General features: G+C 37.7%; 3 protein-coding genes across 7 annotated transcripts; 1 reads left to right on the plus strand and 2 right to left on the minus strand.

The window, feature by feature from the left end:
- Window positions 1-173: 173 nt before the first annotated feature.
- On the minus strand, window positions 174-4,825 carry LOC126796289 (protein HLB1). 2 transcript variants are annotated; one of them, XM_050523081.1, is made up of 14 exons: window positions 4,287-4,825; window positions 3,915-4,043; window positions 3,641-3,710; window positions 3,358-3,471; window positions 3,095-3,178; window positions 2,650-2,700; window positions 2,479-2,508; window positions 2,285-2,347; window positions 2,094-2,159; window positions 1,810-1,938; window positions 1,542-1,577; window positions 1,239-1,358; window positions 968-1,138; window positions 174-426 (listed from the first exon to the last, which is right to left on the minus strand). In XM_050523081.1, exons 1-14 carry the CDS (start codon window positions 4,700-4,702, stop codon window positions 316-318), a joined length of 1,590 nt encoding a protein of 529 aa, XP_050379038.1. In that variant the 5' UTR covers window positions 4,703-4,825; the 3' UTR covers window positions 174-315. The 2 variants fall into 2 exon arrangements, with proteins under 2 accessions (XP_050379038.1, XP_050379037.1); XM_050523080.1 differs by having other exon boundaries at window positions 968-1,141; window positions 4,287-4,824.
- Window positions 4,826-6,839: 2,014 nt separating this feature from the next.
- Window positions 6,840-10,791, minus strand: LOC126796288 (rab GTPase-activating protein 22). Of its 3 annotated transcripts, XM_050523077.1 has the most exons (6): window positions 10,469-10,791; window positions 10,178-10,333; window positions 9,428-9,563; window positions 9,299-9,348; window positions 8,645-8,698; window positions 6,840-8,501 (listed from the first exon to the last, which is right to left on the minus strand). In XM_050523077.1, the coding sequence occupies exons 1-6, from the start codon at window positions 10,675-10,677 to the stop codon at window positions 7,244-7,246; spliced, it is 1,863 nt and encodes a 620-aa protein (XP_050379034.1). In that variant the 5' UTR covers window positions 10,678-10,791; the 3' UTR covers window positions 6,840-7,243. The 3 variants fall into 3 exon arrangements, with proteins under 3 accessions (XP_050379034.1, XP_050379035.1, XP_050379036.1); XM_050523078.1 differs by lacking the exon at window positions 10,178-10,333; XM_050523079.1 differs by having other exon boundaries at window positions 10,178-10,605.
- Window positions 10,792-14,271: 3,480 nt separating this feature from the next.
- On the plus strand, window positions 14,272-16,644 carry LOC126794241 (uncharacterized). 2 transcript variants are annotated; one of them, XM_050520907.1, is made up of 3 exons: window positions 14,272-14,307; window positions 15,278-15,440; window positions 16,211-16,644. In XM_050520907.1, exons 2-3 carry the CDS (start codon window positions 15,301-15,303, stop codon window positions 16,275-16,277), a joined length of 207 nt encoding a protein of 68 aa, XP_050376864.1. In that variant the 5' UTR covers window positions 14,272-14,307; window positions 15,278-15,300; the 3' UTR covers window positions 16,278-16,644. The 2 variants fall into 2 exon arrangements, with proteins under 2 accessions (XP_050376864.1, XP_050376865.1); XM_050520908.1 differs by lacking the exon at window positions 14,272-14,307 and adding an exon at window positions 14,880-15,071.
- Window positions 16,645-16,962: the final 318 nt, after the last annotated feature.

Genomic DNA, 16,962 nt, shown 5'->3' on the forward strand with positions numbered 1-16,962 from the left:
ATTTTGAGTATTTTCACTTGGCCACTCAAACCAAAGAAATAACAAACTTAGCTCTATGAGCTGGGACACAAAGCAAACCCAAAAATGCAAGTATTTCAGGGAACTTGTGACATCGGAAATCATAGAAAGAAGCAAGTGCTTTGAACCTTATCCTCAAAAACTTTCTATGATTTTGTAGATGAAAATTCTAATTAACACATCCAGCGTTTACAATATACTTAGTTTATTTGAACAAGCCGTTGTTACAAAAATTATACATCACTCCGAAGTTAAGGGCTTGGTTGTATTAAATTAAAGGAAAAGAAGAAAAGAAAATCACCCTGTTATAATACCTGCCAGAACATCACCCTTACTTCGTGCATAAATTGTGTAAACTAGACGGATTGCATCAAGCCACCCATCAAGGAAGTCCCATGAATCAGCAACCTAGAGGTTGATGAAAATTCACGTTAGAAGGCACACTTCTTCTATACAAAAAGCACTGCTTTTGGTTCTCTTTTATGCACCTCATGTTACTAGTCTTACTACGGTAGGATGCTATTGATATGCTGACACTTGACATCATCAGAAAACAACAAAAAGTGTCATGTCTGAGACTAGGGCAATTTTTTTATTCTAGAGCTGATATTGCAAAACAGAAGATACACGAGCAAAAATAATGAATGCATGAAAGGCGTGTAGATAATGGAAAGCATGCATGTTAATTATACAATAATTAGTTAATTGTTGCTCAAGCGAGCGCCTATCTACTTAAAATCAGTACTTTTTTTTATCAAAAGTATTCTGGATTATACATGAACAGATCGAGTTATTAATAGACAGGCCTAGAAATGAAATAAAGATCAACCCTATTTGTAGGAACCATAAACACCAGCCGAATTCAAAGTGATAATGACAAGCAAAAGTTTATGACTTTTGTATCCAAGAAAGGATTTAAATTTTCAAGTAAGAAAAGGTAAACTCTTACCAGATAGAGAGGTCCCTGAATTGTATCAATGCAGAGCCCTGCACCAGGTGGTAAAGTCAGATCACCACATGCTGAAACAGAAACAATATCTGGAATATTAATTTTTATAGCTGTATCTCCTGATCTTCCAGAGCCGCTAGGGGGTACTAGCTTTTGGTCACCTTTGCTGACCTGCTGAAGTGATAGATATGGACATAGGGTTTAGGCCTGGAAATTTTCTTAATACACACTATAAATATATGTAGAATTATGAATTGATATAAATAATTACCTGTTGAAGCCCTTCGTGGTTCAAAATAAATTGTGATCGTTTCCAATCACTATGAGGTGCAATTGGTTTCCCTACTGGTGGTGCAGTAAGATATCCGACTTTAAGATATGGCAGAGGAAGCTGTAACACAAGGTTACCATCATTTCAGTTATAATGAAAAACTATAAAGGGTAAGCATTTAAAAAGATTCAAAAAGAATAGGTCCAAGTATCTGTATAATCAAATAAGAACCAGTTGTTACAAATAATAATTGATTAGAAAAAAGAGCATAAAGTTTTGTTGATAGAAGGTATCAATGCTTACCATGGATCTCACCAGCCGCAGAGCACTAGTGTAAACCTGAAAGTAAATCGCATCATAATAAATCTTAGCTTAAAATTAATGAATAACATATTCTTAAATATCAAAAACAGAACAGACACAGACACACAGAGATTGAAATGAATTCGTGACATTAACTATGATGAACTATTGAATTATAGTTGCATGAAAGTCTGAAACTATGAAGCAGGGTGCTCATGTCAACATCAGCTTAGCTATAGTTAATTGAAGAAAAGCATGAGAATATTACATTGTAATTTGGTTTCAGAGCATGAGCAGCTGCAATGTAGATAGCTGATTGACTGTATAACTCATTAGGTGAAACTTCTTTGGGATTTCCAGATCCCCCAGTTCTTAGTGTATCCTCTGCCAATCCATACTGAAAGAAAGAGCAATACCAATTTAGTAAATCAAGTGACCACTCAAATGAGATTAATAGATAAGGGAAATACTGTCTTGTTATCCTCTGTAGTATAGTGCAAACTAAGAAGCTAAGGGCATTATCATAATCTATAAAGGATAACTTAAACTTACCAATACAGTTCCAAGGTTGTAAATTGCTCGATGGAAATCAAATTGCAACTGAATAGCTGCCCGGAACTGCAAGAGGAGAAAGCAACATTATTCAGTATAAAAACTATGGAACTTACCTGAGAAATTAATTTGTTAGCTTCCTCCACATTCCACAATAATCCAACCATTCTGATGTTTTGAACAACATTTACCTTACTGATTGCACTTTTTACAATCGATTGCTTTTCTCGTGCAGGAACAATTGCACTAAGTTCCTAAAATGCATAACCACATATAAGAAATCAGAATGGAGTGAATATCACAAAACATAATTACATAAAGAGGAAGACAAAACTAAGGTAACTCGATTAAGAATTTTAGAACACATCTAATAAACTTAAGATACCTGCAGAGCAAGTCCCCAGTTGTTAAGAGCCTGAAATATAAATTGCATGGTGTTAGTACTGAGGAATTATGATTTAAAATAATAATTTCTCTTGTATTAAATCAGACAGGTTGTATAACAATTTATCTTTGATCATCAGAGAATGGAAAAGTATAAATCCTTGAGTCATACCTGGGGACTGTTCCAGTTCAGCAAGACAGCTTTCTCATAATTTTTCGTAGCCTGCAAATCAAATTGGAAAGGTAAATTTTACTTATTTGACACTTCTTTTATAGAATAATTTCAAGCTAAGATGTAAAGAATAAATAAGCCTATTTGATAGTTGATAGTTGATACAAGCACCATCAGTCCATCATATATGATATTTAAGCTCACAAAGGTCACCCTATTCCTCACCCCAGCATCATAGTAAACGAAAACATATTAGAAAAGAGTAAAGTTTACATATACAGTACAGTGAATTTAATAATGTATTTCAATCAGTATACTTGAAGAGTTGTCAAAATTGGTATTAAAATATTAGCTAGGGCAGTTATAATTCTAGTTAAGACATGCAATATATGTAATGTAAGTCTTACAATCTTTGAAGGCTCAAGTACTGAAATGTCATTCTTACCAGCTTCCATAGTTCTTCAGCTTCCTTTGTACGACCACGCATTTTCGCTCGATCAGAGATTGCTATGGCCCAATTATAGAAGGCCTGGATGGTAAAGATCACATTATTGCCATATGCCAAATGGATAAGACAATAAATAAGATCATCTCCCGATATATAGATGGCATGATATCTACTAGGTGTTAGCTTTCTGAGGTTCTCTATCATATCGCTTTACAATCGCTAATCAAGTAATCTATATAAATAAGGACATGCAAACATACGTCATGAAGTGTAGGGCACAGATGGGTAGCCTCATCATATTTTTTGCAAGCCTCCTCAAGCAAAGCATCTTTAGAAGGAGACGTAGAATCAGGACTAACGTTGTCCGCACTTTCCTGCGAGGCAAATGATGACAATTAAAGTCTTAAACATAGTAAAGTGCTTTAACGCCTAGAGAGTAAAACAACCATTCTTAAATTCAGAACTTCTGGTTAAAGTGAAAGAACAACTAGATACTGTTTCTGTTACAAAAGTATACAGAAGTCACAAGACAATAATTCATACCTGAAGAACCAGCGCCCAATTGTATAGTGCATCATAATCATCTGGATTCCTCTCTATAGCACTAGCATACCTACAGAATTTAAAATGCAAGTCACAACATCGGAAGACCAAAGACTTCAAATTAAAGAAAAATGTACTTGAGCTTGTAAACATCGCACAGTTGCATACTCAACACTAAAGAGTGTGATCGTGTACTTCTTAACACATGAGCTTGATTTTTTCAGAAGTAAACTACAACATTACACTGTTACGAGAAGCAGTTAAAGGACGGCACCTCTTGGCAGCAAAAGTAAGAACGCGCTGGCGAGATCTTCCATCATCATCGGTGCCAGTGACACTATTGATCAACTCCATTGCAGCATTGTTCTGCTCTTGTTGCTGTTGCTGACGCGGCGTTCCTTCACTGATACATTCAAAGAGCCACAGATTGGCAAACAATAACGTGAGCAAATAGCATAACAAAGCAAAACCAAATCATCCACTACAAAAAGTGAGACCTTGAAAACGCATAGGAAGCTACATTGTGAATTCCAAACATAAAGATTGATAATATGAACCAAATTTCAAGCTCAAAAAACACAATTACATCACCAAATAATTCAAATTACGCAAATAAATACAAGGAAATATGAGTTGCGACGTGAACCTGTGACTGTACGGAGAGCTAGACTCGTTAGCAGCGTCGTCATTCTTCAAGCCGTTAAGCAGCTCTCTCATTGTGAATGTACGGCTCCCTTCGTCTTTCTTCAGCTCAGGTTTTGCAGTCCCTTGCGAACTGGACTCGATCGGCACCGCCGTGGTTTCTTTGGCTTCCTCCACCGCCGGATCTGCAGAGTCGATCACCACCGGTTCGGGTGGAGCTCGTGATTCCGGTTTAGTTTCAGGCTCCGGCTGAGCCTCGGGCTCTGGAACTGGCTCCGGTCGAGCTCGAGGCTGTTGCGACGGTTCTGGCGCGGATTCGGACCGGACGACTGTCTGTGGTTCGGGTTGGGGGTCGGGATTTGTAGTCGGGTCGGGTTGGAGTCCGTTTTGGGAGGGAGGCTCTTCGGCGGGTGCGGACATTGTGGGAGATCGGAGAAGCGCTCAGATTTCAAAGACTGATCTGACTGAGAGAGAAGAGAGGAAAAGGAAGAAGAATCAAAGAACGAAGCAGCTGAAGGAGTTAACAGAGAGCGAGTTCCATGAACGGGAGATGCTTCTTCCATTTCATTAACGCCGTTAAAAAAAAATTAATTGGTAGCTATTTCCTATTTCCTTCTTGCATTTTGTTGAAAAAATACTTTACGAAACTAATCCAAAATTACAAAACATGGGATATCACTGGCGATTACAGCCTGAAAATATAAGTGTAACCTAATCATTCTTACTGTTAATCTCAAGAAGAACCAACCTTTTCAAACACAACACCCTAAAAATACCAACATATATGAACACGTATCAAATAATATCGTAATATTGTAAAAAAAAAAATAGTAATATCATCAAATTGCTTTGCATATAGCTAACATTAAGCAATATAGATAGGGGTCGGTAATGGGCAGGGCCGGGCTTTTATGATTTTTTTTCAATTATTCGGGTCGGGTCGGGTCGGGTCGGGCTTATTAATAAAATTGAGGCCCACATGACTACCTACAGGTCCGGGTCTTACGGGTTTTTTCGGACTGGGCTTTTTGAACCGGCCGGGCCCATTATTTTATGTGTAATGTATATTTTTATTAAAAAATAAGATATGCTAATTATTTAACTAAATATAGTACAAAATATAAGAAATATAACAAAATAATTTAACTAATTAACATATACAACAAATAAATACATATAAAATTATTAATTTTAAAAATAAATGGACTTTGGACGGGCTTTTAATCGGGCTTGAACGGGCCGGGCCTTGGGCCGGACCGACGCTTTGAACCTTCGGCCTCTACTCGGTCTTATACCCATATGGTCGGGCTTTGAATGGGCTTTGACCGGGTTGGGCCAGACTACTCACGGGCCAAATGATGACCCTTAAATATAGAGCACATAAAATGCACGTTTGGTACCTATGATTATCGTGAGTCACTCTAATTTTAGTACTTAAGCTACTCAACTGAGAGTAGCCTTATTAAAGACTAGTTTGCACTATGTTTGATGAGGCAGTACTATCTAGGTGAGATTGATTCTTTTGAACTGCATCACTAACCTTTAATATGTATTTTCTTCTCTTTCTTACATAGATATTGAGATACACATGCTTGAACTCAAAATCTAATCCAATACAAAACCCATATCATATGTGCGTAAGCAACCCAGTTCCTATACTGTTAGAAGAACAATTCAATTAAACAATATACATGATTCAATTGAACAATTCAAGCGGCATTGTCCTCTTCTGATAGAATAACAATACAATTAAATAACCAACCCAGAAACCCATAACCTCATCACCAAGACATGATCTAAAATACAACACCAAAAACCCATAATTAGATTAGTCATTCTTTACCTCCCAACTGATTCTGCAATACCCAATGATATAAAATTGTTTTCACTCATCAGTTGCACAGTACCCAAATTTGCATCAACCAAAGTTTTATAATTCACTCGAACCAATTCAAACTTTGCCTAAGCTCATTTAAGTTTGTACCTTTCAGCACCAAACACATTATTAGCCATGTAGCACTCCTTATGTAACACTGTCCAGGCTAGTCCTTGCAAACAAACATGCACAAAAAGCTTTACAAAATCTTTAAGTTTTAGTGTTGGTAAGAATTTTATAACGAAACCATAGTAGATATTTCTCAAGTTCGAACCTTTATCCACCATGTAATTCACACTGTAGAGAAAAAATATATATGATAAGGTCTTAAGTTTGATGCTATATATCGTAATTTTATTTTCTAAAAGAAAAGGTCTTCAGTTTCGGTGTTTTATTTTAACCGAAAGATGTTTGATGAGGTCTCAAGTTTGAAGCTCTCTTGTTATTTCACTTCTTTGGACGATAAGAAAGCTATTCATTCGATCTAGTCACTAGTCAGGTGTATGTGAGAACCCGAGTCTTATCACTCATTTTCCTAAGATCAAAAGAAAAGATGAAGAGCTTTAGAAGTGAACTACGAAATGCATAACAATCTGAAATGACTGACAATCTTGGGAGCATATAAAATTATATATAGGCTTGGGAGATGGGAGCAACTTATAAGCAATGAACACAAAATCGTGAAAACATTAAGCACTTAAAATCGTGAACACAACTTATAAGCACTTCAAATCTCAACCAGAGTTCCATACAAAACATATCCAAACTCGAAAGGCACAGTTATTGTGTTCACTGATTGTCAAGTGTTAACACCACTCGGAAGAGCCCCCCAGTCAGAATGCTCAGAGTTACTAAATCTGCCTTTGCTGCCACAATCACTCTGATGAGCATCAGAGCGCGGGCAACACATTATAAATCCCATAATTTAGTTCCATACAAGAAATTGCTTTTTAAGCAGTGTGAAAGTGGCCTTGAGGTCCCTTAAGTTTGAAAGGATAACCTCAACTGGTGCGGCAACAACTAAAAAGAAAAAGGAACGAGGAATCAGGGAACGATTAAGTAAAGACCATATCCCCTCGCAGTCTCTAAATCTTGTCATGAAGGGTTACCACCAAATCATGAGCATCATCTAAGAGCTTCCAAACATCCAGACAGCCAGCCATGCTATTGCACTCCCTCATGATCTCTTCCATGCTGCTGTACTTCTCTACGATCAGCTTCCTTCGCTGCAGCACACAGGCTGCTATTGCATACAGCAAGAGATCATCAGTGGGAGGGGCTCTCAACCTCATCCTCCCCCAAGCAGACTTGGCAATTCCTGCCCTAATTGCTGCCTGATCTGCCCACATTACCTCCCAGAGACAAAGTGTCTGCTCAAAGCTCAACTCCCGCCTGAAGAGAACCACTACCATTCTGTACACAAAAAAGCAATCCTCTGCTTGAAGCTTCTCCAGGTGTCTATAGAGAGTAACATCTTTGCCCTTAATAATCTTCGAAATAATGCCAAGCTGCCTCCGAATCCCAGCCTCATCCAGTCGGAAGTTATGCCTAGCCTTTTTCATAAAACCCACAAAGCACCAGAAGGCTTCATCGTCCTCTTCCATAACTGAGATGATAGGAGTAAGTAGATCACTCATCCCTTGGCAGTAACCAATTTCAGGATCGTACAAAGCATAGGCTTCCAGGATTGCAACCAGGCGAGCAGCATGAAAGATCCTGCATGGCTCCAAGTGTTCAAAATCCTTCATTCTGACACTCTCGGCTAATCGATGTGCCTTGATCTCTGAGACATCAGCCTGAGAGGGTGAATATATTATCCATTCATCATTTGCACGCACAGCATCGAGGCGGATGATTCTCTGCCATGTGGCATAATCTTCTGCTGTGTGGGATTTGCGTTTGTTTTCTGTATTGGAGACGGAGGAGTTTTCCGTCGTAACCTTGTCATCAACATTATTCTCTCCAGTTCCTTCAGTAGTAAGTAAAGGTCGAGTGATATCAACATCGTCAGAGGAATCAGAATCAGTTGATTCTGAGTCACCGGCAGAGGCATCTTCACAGGTGACTCCACTCTTCTCAACATCTCCTTTGCATGATTCAGACGCCTGTACAGTTTGATGGCTGGCAGCATATTTTGTATCCTCAGGTAATTTGCTTCCTGCCTCAATTGAAAATGATCTCCTGGAACTTGTAGCATCCCCTGGACCAGTGGAATCAATAATTTGACTAAACTCTCCACTGCCCTCATTGCCGCTGTTTTCAGAAGTTTCCCTTAACTTAAAGCTCTTTTCACTTTCTGTTAAAAGTTTTCGGCATTGTCTCCGCAAGTCCTCATATTCTCTTCTGCATAAATCGAAACAACAATGTGAGGAAGGGAAACACACAGAATAAAAGAAAAGAATAAAGCAACAAGAGGGGAGCTAACTGAGAACATGCCATAGAAGAATGCATACACAGCAAAGGGACAAACAACTGAATGACAATACCTTTTCTGAATTTTTGCCGAATCTCTTTCTTCCCTGGAACTGTTCACGTCATAGCTGTTCATTGAGAGAGGATCAATGTCAACCAGGGGCAAAAAAAGGGACACCCAAAAATTTTGAGCTCACAAGAGAGAGATACAGTATACCAAACTAGACTTAAGAGTCCCAACTATTGGTACCCTCCCAGCAAGAGAATTAAGCTGGACAAATAGTGAAACTAATTTGAAATTACCCATTCTTACCTAATAATAATCACTTAGAATCTTAGATATAGATTTGTATGACCAAATGCATCAGCATTGATAAACTAAAAAGTAAATTAAACAATCAGGCATCATTTTATTGTCCAATGCTCCCCAAGTACACCAAATCTTTGGTACTTGAGAATCCACATGAACCAAGTGAAAACCAAAATGGTGATGATAAATCCATATTCATCTATTCCAAAGGACTCCGAGAATTTAAATGGTTGATGAATGAAAGGCCAAACATTATTTGAGACCAAAACAAGCAAAGATCCATAAATCAAGCATCGTAGATAACTAAAAAGAGTACTGATAACCAGTTCTTGAAATATCAGTAACTCTTTCTCAACTAATATGTCCAAAATACAAACAACTAAAAAAAATTAAACTAATCAAGTAGACATGAACTTACACTCCAAGCAGGAAAGGCCACACTTCTGCTCGTAAACTTGGATCAACACCCTGCATTGGAAGAACTTTACCTCTTAAGCAACTTAGACACTAGAAAGAGAGATAAGCAAGTAAAAAGTCAATAACATACTCCACTGCGAACTTTTTTTAAGAACTTGACACCACCATCAGTAAGTTTCCCTTCCGGTGTAAAGAAACTTTTCCATTGTTTAGGTAGAAGTGCATGTTTTTTCCTCCTTCGCGACCACGGTGATTTAAGACTACCCCTGAGAACACATCAAAACAAAACATATTACTCTTCTTTCCACTAGGTTATCAAGACACACACAACCTACAGTCCAAATTGGTATTCGCAGAAATTACAAATTGAAGGACGGTGCAATATATCTATAGAAACAAGGGCCACTAAAAAAGCACCAAGACCAGCATTGTTACCAAAGAAAGAACAAATTCAGAAGATCAATTTTCATGATTGAATAGAACATATATGAACGAAATGGAATACGGATTTTGTAAAACATTAGAACATGGAATTGAGCTCGTATGGTGCCAATAAGACACAGTTCAAGCTCATTCATGGAAAAGCAAAAGGCAGTAATGAGAACATGAAGCCCACACAAAACAGAGTTTCGGATGAACTCTATCGAAAACTAGCTGAGGAAGACATTTTTTGACACAATTGGAGGACTTCCAGATCCGGATCTGCGAGGCAATATCAAAAAAGAAAAATGATTTGTGTTGGCTGCTAACAACATTTGAAAAAAAAAAACATGAAACAAAAAATCCGAGCTTTCCTTTCAAATCATCACAGATTCTAAATAAGGAATGCAAAATGTTTGGGGGAAAAAGAAGAAACAAAAAAAAAACATTTGAAACTCACCGATCAGTGTTAACTGGTGAGGAGGAGGAGGAAGACGAAGAAGCAGCGACTAACAAAACCGATCGCAAATGAACCCACGACGACGAAGACGGTGACGGCGAAGATGAATTTGACGACGTTGGAGACGAAGAAGAAGTGTGGCTTCTTCTTAGGGCTCTCATTAACGGTTTCTGTTCCGTAAGCATATCTCTATATGTGTGTGTCTAATCTTTCTCTCTCTAATCTATAGCAATCTCTCTCTCTCAATATCTTAATTCTTAAGCTTAATTGATAATTAAGATTCGTTTTTACCTAGAGTAGACAACAGTGGCGGCCAAGGCGATTCCGGCCATGGCCGTGACGGCGACGGCTAATCCGACATTGGAGGGAGCAGTCCAAGCCCAGAAGCCGGTTCCGCCACCGACGCCGCCGCCGATGAGAGAGCCGCTCCTACCGCCGCCGGTGCTGCTACCCTCCTTGAACACGATCCACTGCCGACGATCATCACCGGCGAAGGGCATCAATCGGAAAATGAGGGGGAATCCCGAATCCGATCAGTTATATATGTATCAGCGGTGAATGGTTCTTCTTCTTCTTCTTCAATATGTGAGGGGGGTTGTCTCTCTCTCTCTCTCTCTCTCTCTCTCTCTCTCTCTCTCTCTCTCTCTCTCTCTCTCTATATCTCACAGTGTATTAACAGAAACTGAAACCCTATTGCTTCCAACTGCTTTTCTTTTCTTTTTATTTTCTTTCTCTCCTTTTCAGAGCTTTCGCTCTCTTTCCATGAAAGCCAGAAATTATTTAAAAACAAAAGAAAAAGTGGATATTATTTTCGTGAGTACGGAGGAGACTGTAAAATGTACTGTAAAATCGAGAGGATCCTAAATTTACCACCTGGGGCATAGAACATAATTGGAGGCTATACGATGATGATTTACAACATAAACTACATATATACGTACATAATTTTTAATTACGCAAGCATATACTATTTCATAGGTGGATCATAGAGGGAGTAAATCAAGCTTCGGCTTGGCAAAATTTTATTGAATTGAGCAAATCAGGGTAAAATCTCATCCCACATGTCAAATCAATAGCTCATTTGATTCTTGATATTACCGTCATTCGTCATGTTTGGTGTTAAAAGTCACATAAATGTTCAATTCAAGTGAAAATTGTTCAGGTTGTTAGTTAAAATGCATGCTGCTACACTACACTCTCTTTGTCAGTTGGTATGCGAATGCTAGAAAGATTCTTAATTTTTTTTCACAAGATACTTATATTATGCAGCCAATATTCGTGAATTGATTTAGACAATTGGAGTTATGATTAATTGAAGTAGAAATATAAATAAACTTAATAAATAATGTTTCATAAGCCAAAACGTTCACTTAGAAATGAGATTTCGATCACAAATGATTAATCTCGAGTTTAATCTAATAAAATCAAGTTACGTAGATTGCATTTATGGCTTCCGTGAGTATACTCATGTTTCTTTTATCTCTTACTACTTCGCAGCATCATGCACAACGGCTGCTCTGCATAAATTGCTCACGCATCATTGAGGCGTGCCTCATCAACTCTCATTTACTCCCATAAAAGCACAAGTGAAAAGAGCCAAAAGGAAAGGCGTAATTACAAAAGTCAAAAGCCAAATTAGGTGATTATCCTGATTATCATTCTCAGCGAGTCAGTGGGGGAATTAAGATTAAGATGGGAATTACTCACATGCTATGAGACTAATGGGGAGACAATTCGTGCCGGACCACATGCCATTACTTTGTCCTAATGCCATTACAATACCACATGAAGCATGAGATAGTAGAGAATCTTCATTTTCGACCAAAACAGATAAAGAATCCTAAACTAATCTCACTTTAATTAGCAAAATTTAAAAATAGCATCGGAATATATTTTTTTTGTAACCCAGTCAAGCTGAGATTTAGTTCAATTTATCAATAATTATGAAGGGTATTTGATATGCCTAAACAGACAAGGTAGGCCGGCCGGTTTAGGGGATTCTTTGTTTGTTAATCAATAAGATTAGTCTTGACTCTTGAGGATTAATGTATCTGCCAAGTGTGAGGGTTTGATCCACAGAGAGTGCGGCTTGCGCTTACATTTGCTTGGGTTGTGTCCTCTTCAAATGACTGGAGGGTCCAGATTGCATGATGATTGTGATCATGGTGAACCCATTTGCTCCCACACTGAATCATCAAATAACTTGGTGGATCAGTTGGCATTTTGGCAATGATGTGATTTTGAGACAATGACCTAGGACGATAGGACATTTGGCTATGACAATATTCATTGTTATGGAACGAAGTAGTTGGTTCTCAACTATGGGACTCCCCATTTATGCTCGCTAGTTTTCTGCTTCTTTTTTTTTGGTTGAGAAAAGATTGAGAGATAAACTTTTATAATTAGGGTCATCGAGCCATATTTAACCGTAAAAAATACTTTAGCACAAAAACATATATGAATATATGATAGTGTATTTTCATTTAGCGTGAATGGTGTAGCCTGAGTGAAGAATTACTAATGCCATATCGGCTGTTGTGCTCGTAGTTGGGTTTGTGAAGTCAACTAGCAACATATATGTATACATTTTGTGTTTTGTATTGCATTTGCTTATATGATTTATGTCACCAATTTTGACCAAGAGATGCTATGAATTATCTTACATTTAATATATAATACTATGATGCTGACAAGCAATTTGACCAAGAATTTGTATGAGATATGAGATATCAGTCTTCTGATCAATCATCTTAGAAGCGAAAGTACCGTCTTCTAGGATATCTTGTGGGACAAGAAAGCACCCAAAATTGGTGCGTCCATTATGGTGGGAAATTTGGACATACATGACTAATCATTATAATCTTAAACCAAAACCATCAAATTTCGAATCATCAATTTCCGTCCAATTTCTTTTTGGGTAGATCTTACATGTTTGATCTCCATTCAAGTTACCACACATTCCTTCTTATCACCACCAAGCAGGCAAGCATAGGGATGACAATAAGAATGGTAGGGTGAGGGGATTGAAAAAAATCATACTCATACTCAAGTTCATTTGCATCCACGTATCCGCCATGATCCCCGTAATAGGATGCTGGGTATTCTCCGTACACATACCCTTAGGGCATCAAGTTTTCATACTCACCTCAATACTCGTTAATAATGATTTATTTTAATATAAAAAAATTTGAGTAAAATACACAAAATATAAAAAATTAAAATTAAATCAAATATTATGATAAAATTATTATTTTTTACGTCAAAAATTATTGTACGTGCAAATAATCACAAAATATATTTTAATATTTTTCTATTTATTTAATTTTTCTATTAATTTACTTGAATGAATATACATTAATTAATAATATTAAATATATAATACATTATTGGGTGGGTATGGGAATGTGGATCAAAATACCATCCCCGCGCCTTACCCGTTTTCGCTATCCGAATTGCGGGGATCCCTGTACCCGTTACCCAATTATACCCGAAACACTTCCTCATTGAGGTCGAATACTTGTAGGTACTCTGCCTGCTGAGTATTTTTGTCATCCCTAAGCAAGCACATACGAACCAGTTAGTTTATCTATTAGTGCGAACGAACTAGAGTTGATTATCATCGTTTATTCAAACTAAACACGAGCAAAACAGTTCCTTAAGTTTATTCCATAATGTTTCTTCGAAGATCTTCGGCTTGCCCTATTGATAATCGAAAATTCGAAATGTTTGATTGGATTGATTTTATCACCCAATGATCCCTCAATCCAAGCAAGTTTCTCACCACAAGCAAACTGAGCAACTAATTTAGTCATTTAGACGAGACATTTCCTCTCTCTCTCTCTCTCTCTCTCTCTCTCTTGTTGTTGTTGTTGTTGTTGGGAGAATTTAACAAGCCATTAATCATCAGTTCATCACAATATCCCAAATGCAAAAGCAGATCCAAATAAAAAGGCCCAGCCCAACTGACTGTATCCGATAACCCATTTCGCCAAGGGTTCATCTTTACCCGATGCACAACCCAGACACCTGATTTTCTTTCTCTGGAAGCACTACTCTTCTACCGCCACTCTCCTCTCTCAGCTACTCAACAAGCCCCGGCTCTCTGATTCTCACTCAAAATTTCTCATCAGGTAGTTTCTCCATTTCTACTAGCTTTCAATTTCAGCTATCGATTTTGACTTGAACTAATTCTACTCTCGATTCGTAGTCTTCTTATCATTTCAATGATGCCAATTGCTTCGGATTAGGATTTTTCTCTGTTCCCAATCTCTAGACTGACGTAGTGATTGAGACGATGTTTAGGTTGATTTAACGGGTAGATCATAACTAGATGTCAACCTGCTTGAGATTTGCCTTCGCGATTTTTTTGTTGTGCGATGAAATTAATCTGAGTAAGAGCTGTGGCTTGTTATTATCATTTTCTTGAGTAGTGAGTAAAAATTATGGAGTGTGAAAAATTACTGCAGCTAGTTGCTTACAGTGTTTTGGTAGTTTTGGTTTTCTATGATTGCTAGGTGTTTGTGTGCATCATCTTGTGGTATCTGTTCTCACTATGAATCAGCATCAGCTCTTTGTTTGTATCTGCATGAAGACTAGAGTTTCGATGTTAGTTTTCATTGAATATTAGAGGTTATGAGAGAAAAATCAGTAGTGATGGTTTGCGCGATATTTAGTCCTGGTTTTTAATATTTGAATAGGTGTGTGCAGAGGCCGGGGAGGCATTAGCAGTGTCGTGGAATAGATAAAGGCTGCTGCATACTTGGTAGAGTAGGATTTTACACCCTTTTTCTGGATTTCAATGTGTTTGTTGGAAAGAGACATGAGCTCTTACTAGGCATTAGCTGGGTTTTGATTGGCTTCCAGTTGCGTGAAGTCTCTTCAGCACGCTTGTGGAGTGAGTTGTTTTGTTACTGCTCGATAGGAGTGCTGTTTAATTTTGTTACAGTTATTTTAGTTATATCTCAGTGATGAATTTCCATCTTCATACTAGTCAATCCAGAATATTTTGCGAAGATGTATATTATTTTCATCATGTCCTGTCAACTCTGCTTAGCATCTGTGTAAACAACTCACTGAAGCAATATTTGTCTTCTTCGCTAGGTTTGGGAGAAGCACACGAGGACATGGCTCTGACAAATTTCATACTGACAGTGGCTGGTGTAAGTGCTGTAGTGCTTTTATTGAGGAGTGATGTAAAACAGTCAGCTACCATCTTCAGGCGGAATGTCAAACATATCCGCAAGTGGCTTGAGGAAGAATCCAAGTATGCCCTTCAATTTTTGTTTGTTGAATTATTTTCTCTCAAGTATAAGTTGATGTATTTGCAAACTAAATTCAGTTTTATTTCACTCCTTATGGTTCAGCTTTATGTGGTATTGACCTTCTTATAAATTAGTATGTTTGTGATTTTCGGTACCTGGATGATTAGATATTTATAAATTCAGATTGGATGAAGTTTCTGATGTTATTATCAAAGCGTAATAGTAATTTAATGGCTCCTATTGTTTGAAAGTGACGTGGTTAGCAGAACACTTTCGAAACTCGTTTCCCTTGTTATAGATATAGTTAATGGATTTTGAAGTGTTTAATTTCCAGGTCCTAGGTCATCACAGTATCTTGATGATGATCTAGTTCACATTTCAAATGCTTTTGCTTTTCTCTTTCTCCTTGGCATTAGGGTGGTCTCATATTTTCGTGGTTAGCATAAGCGACTGTAGTCAGTCTGAACTAAGATGCAAGAGGAGATTATACCGTTTGCAGTTTCATCTTCGTGTCCATGAAGTTTCGATAAGAGTTTTGTGCTATTTCATTCTTTTAGTTACAAATTTACGATATGGCCAGATTGATATTCCATGATTATGTCAGTTCAGATACCTGTCAGTGAAACCTGGGTTCTCAACATTTATCACTCAAGTTTATCTTACAACTAGACGAATTGCTTTTTGATGTTTGCTTTGCCTTTTGTCATATATATTTAGAGGTCTCCTGCATCTAAAGAGGCACATTGTAATGCGAGTGAATCTTCTCTTTCAGGGCGGTCCCGAAGGAACTGGAAACTAAGGTTCCACCAAAAGATATTCCCAAGGAGGACAAGCACTAGTATCGACATGGGCACCTTGAGTGTTTCATAGGAGTTTAGTTGGTTTGGGATCAGTCTTTGGACTTTATGTTCATAAATTGCATATCATGGTTTCTTTAGTATTCTTGGGGTTTTAGATATACTTATTGTAACTAGTAACTACTGCGGAAGCTTTAGTTTCCCAATCTGAGGTACCTTCTCTAATCAGTTCATCTTTGGAAGAGTCATATCATGGGTTTGTCACCAGTGCACACTGACTTTCCTTTTTTTAAGGTTTGCCTGGTTCGTCACTAAACTCTCCCCAATTCTAGCTGCATGTGTCAGGTCCTTGCTATTGGCAATACAACTATTGAGGATAAACGTGATACACTGCCATGTTTGCTGTGGTTATCCAATCTCCTATTATTTTCTGTTAACAGAAGTGCTCTGAATATCATGCTCTCAATTGCTTGCAACAAACTTGTTGGAACTCTACTTACAGGGAAATCAAATCGTCCAATTTTGAAATTTCCAGTTCATTCTTTCAGTCTGCAATTTCAGTCTGATTTTGAAATCTGTTCAAGTTTGTGTACCAATCTCCTTACCATTTGGCTTTGATGATTAGGTTATCTATCCAACTCCATCAGTCAAGAAATTATCAGTTTTCCTGTGTTTTTAATGTGAGTTTACTTAGCTATTAATCTATTTTATGGCTCTGGAGTCTGGA

Source organism: Argentina anserina, chromosome 5, assembly GCF_933775445.1.
Source record: "Argentina anserina chromosome 5, drPotAnse1.1, whole genome shotgun sequence".
NCBI lineage: Eukaryota > Viridiplantae > Streptophyta > Magnoliopsida > Rosales > Rosaceae > Argentina > Argentina anserina.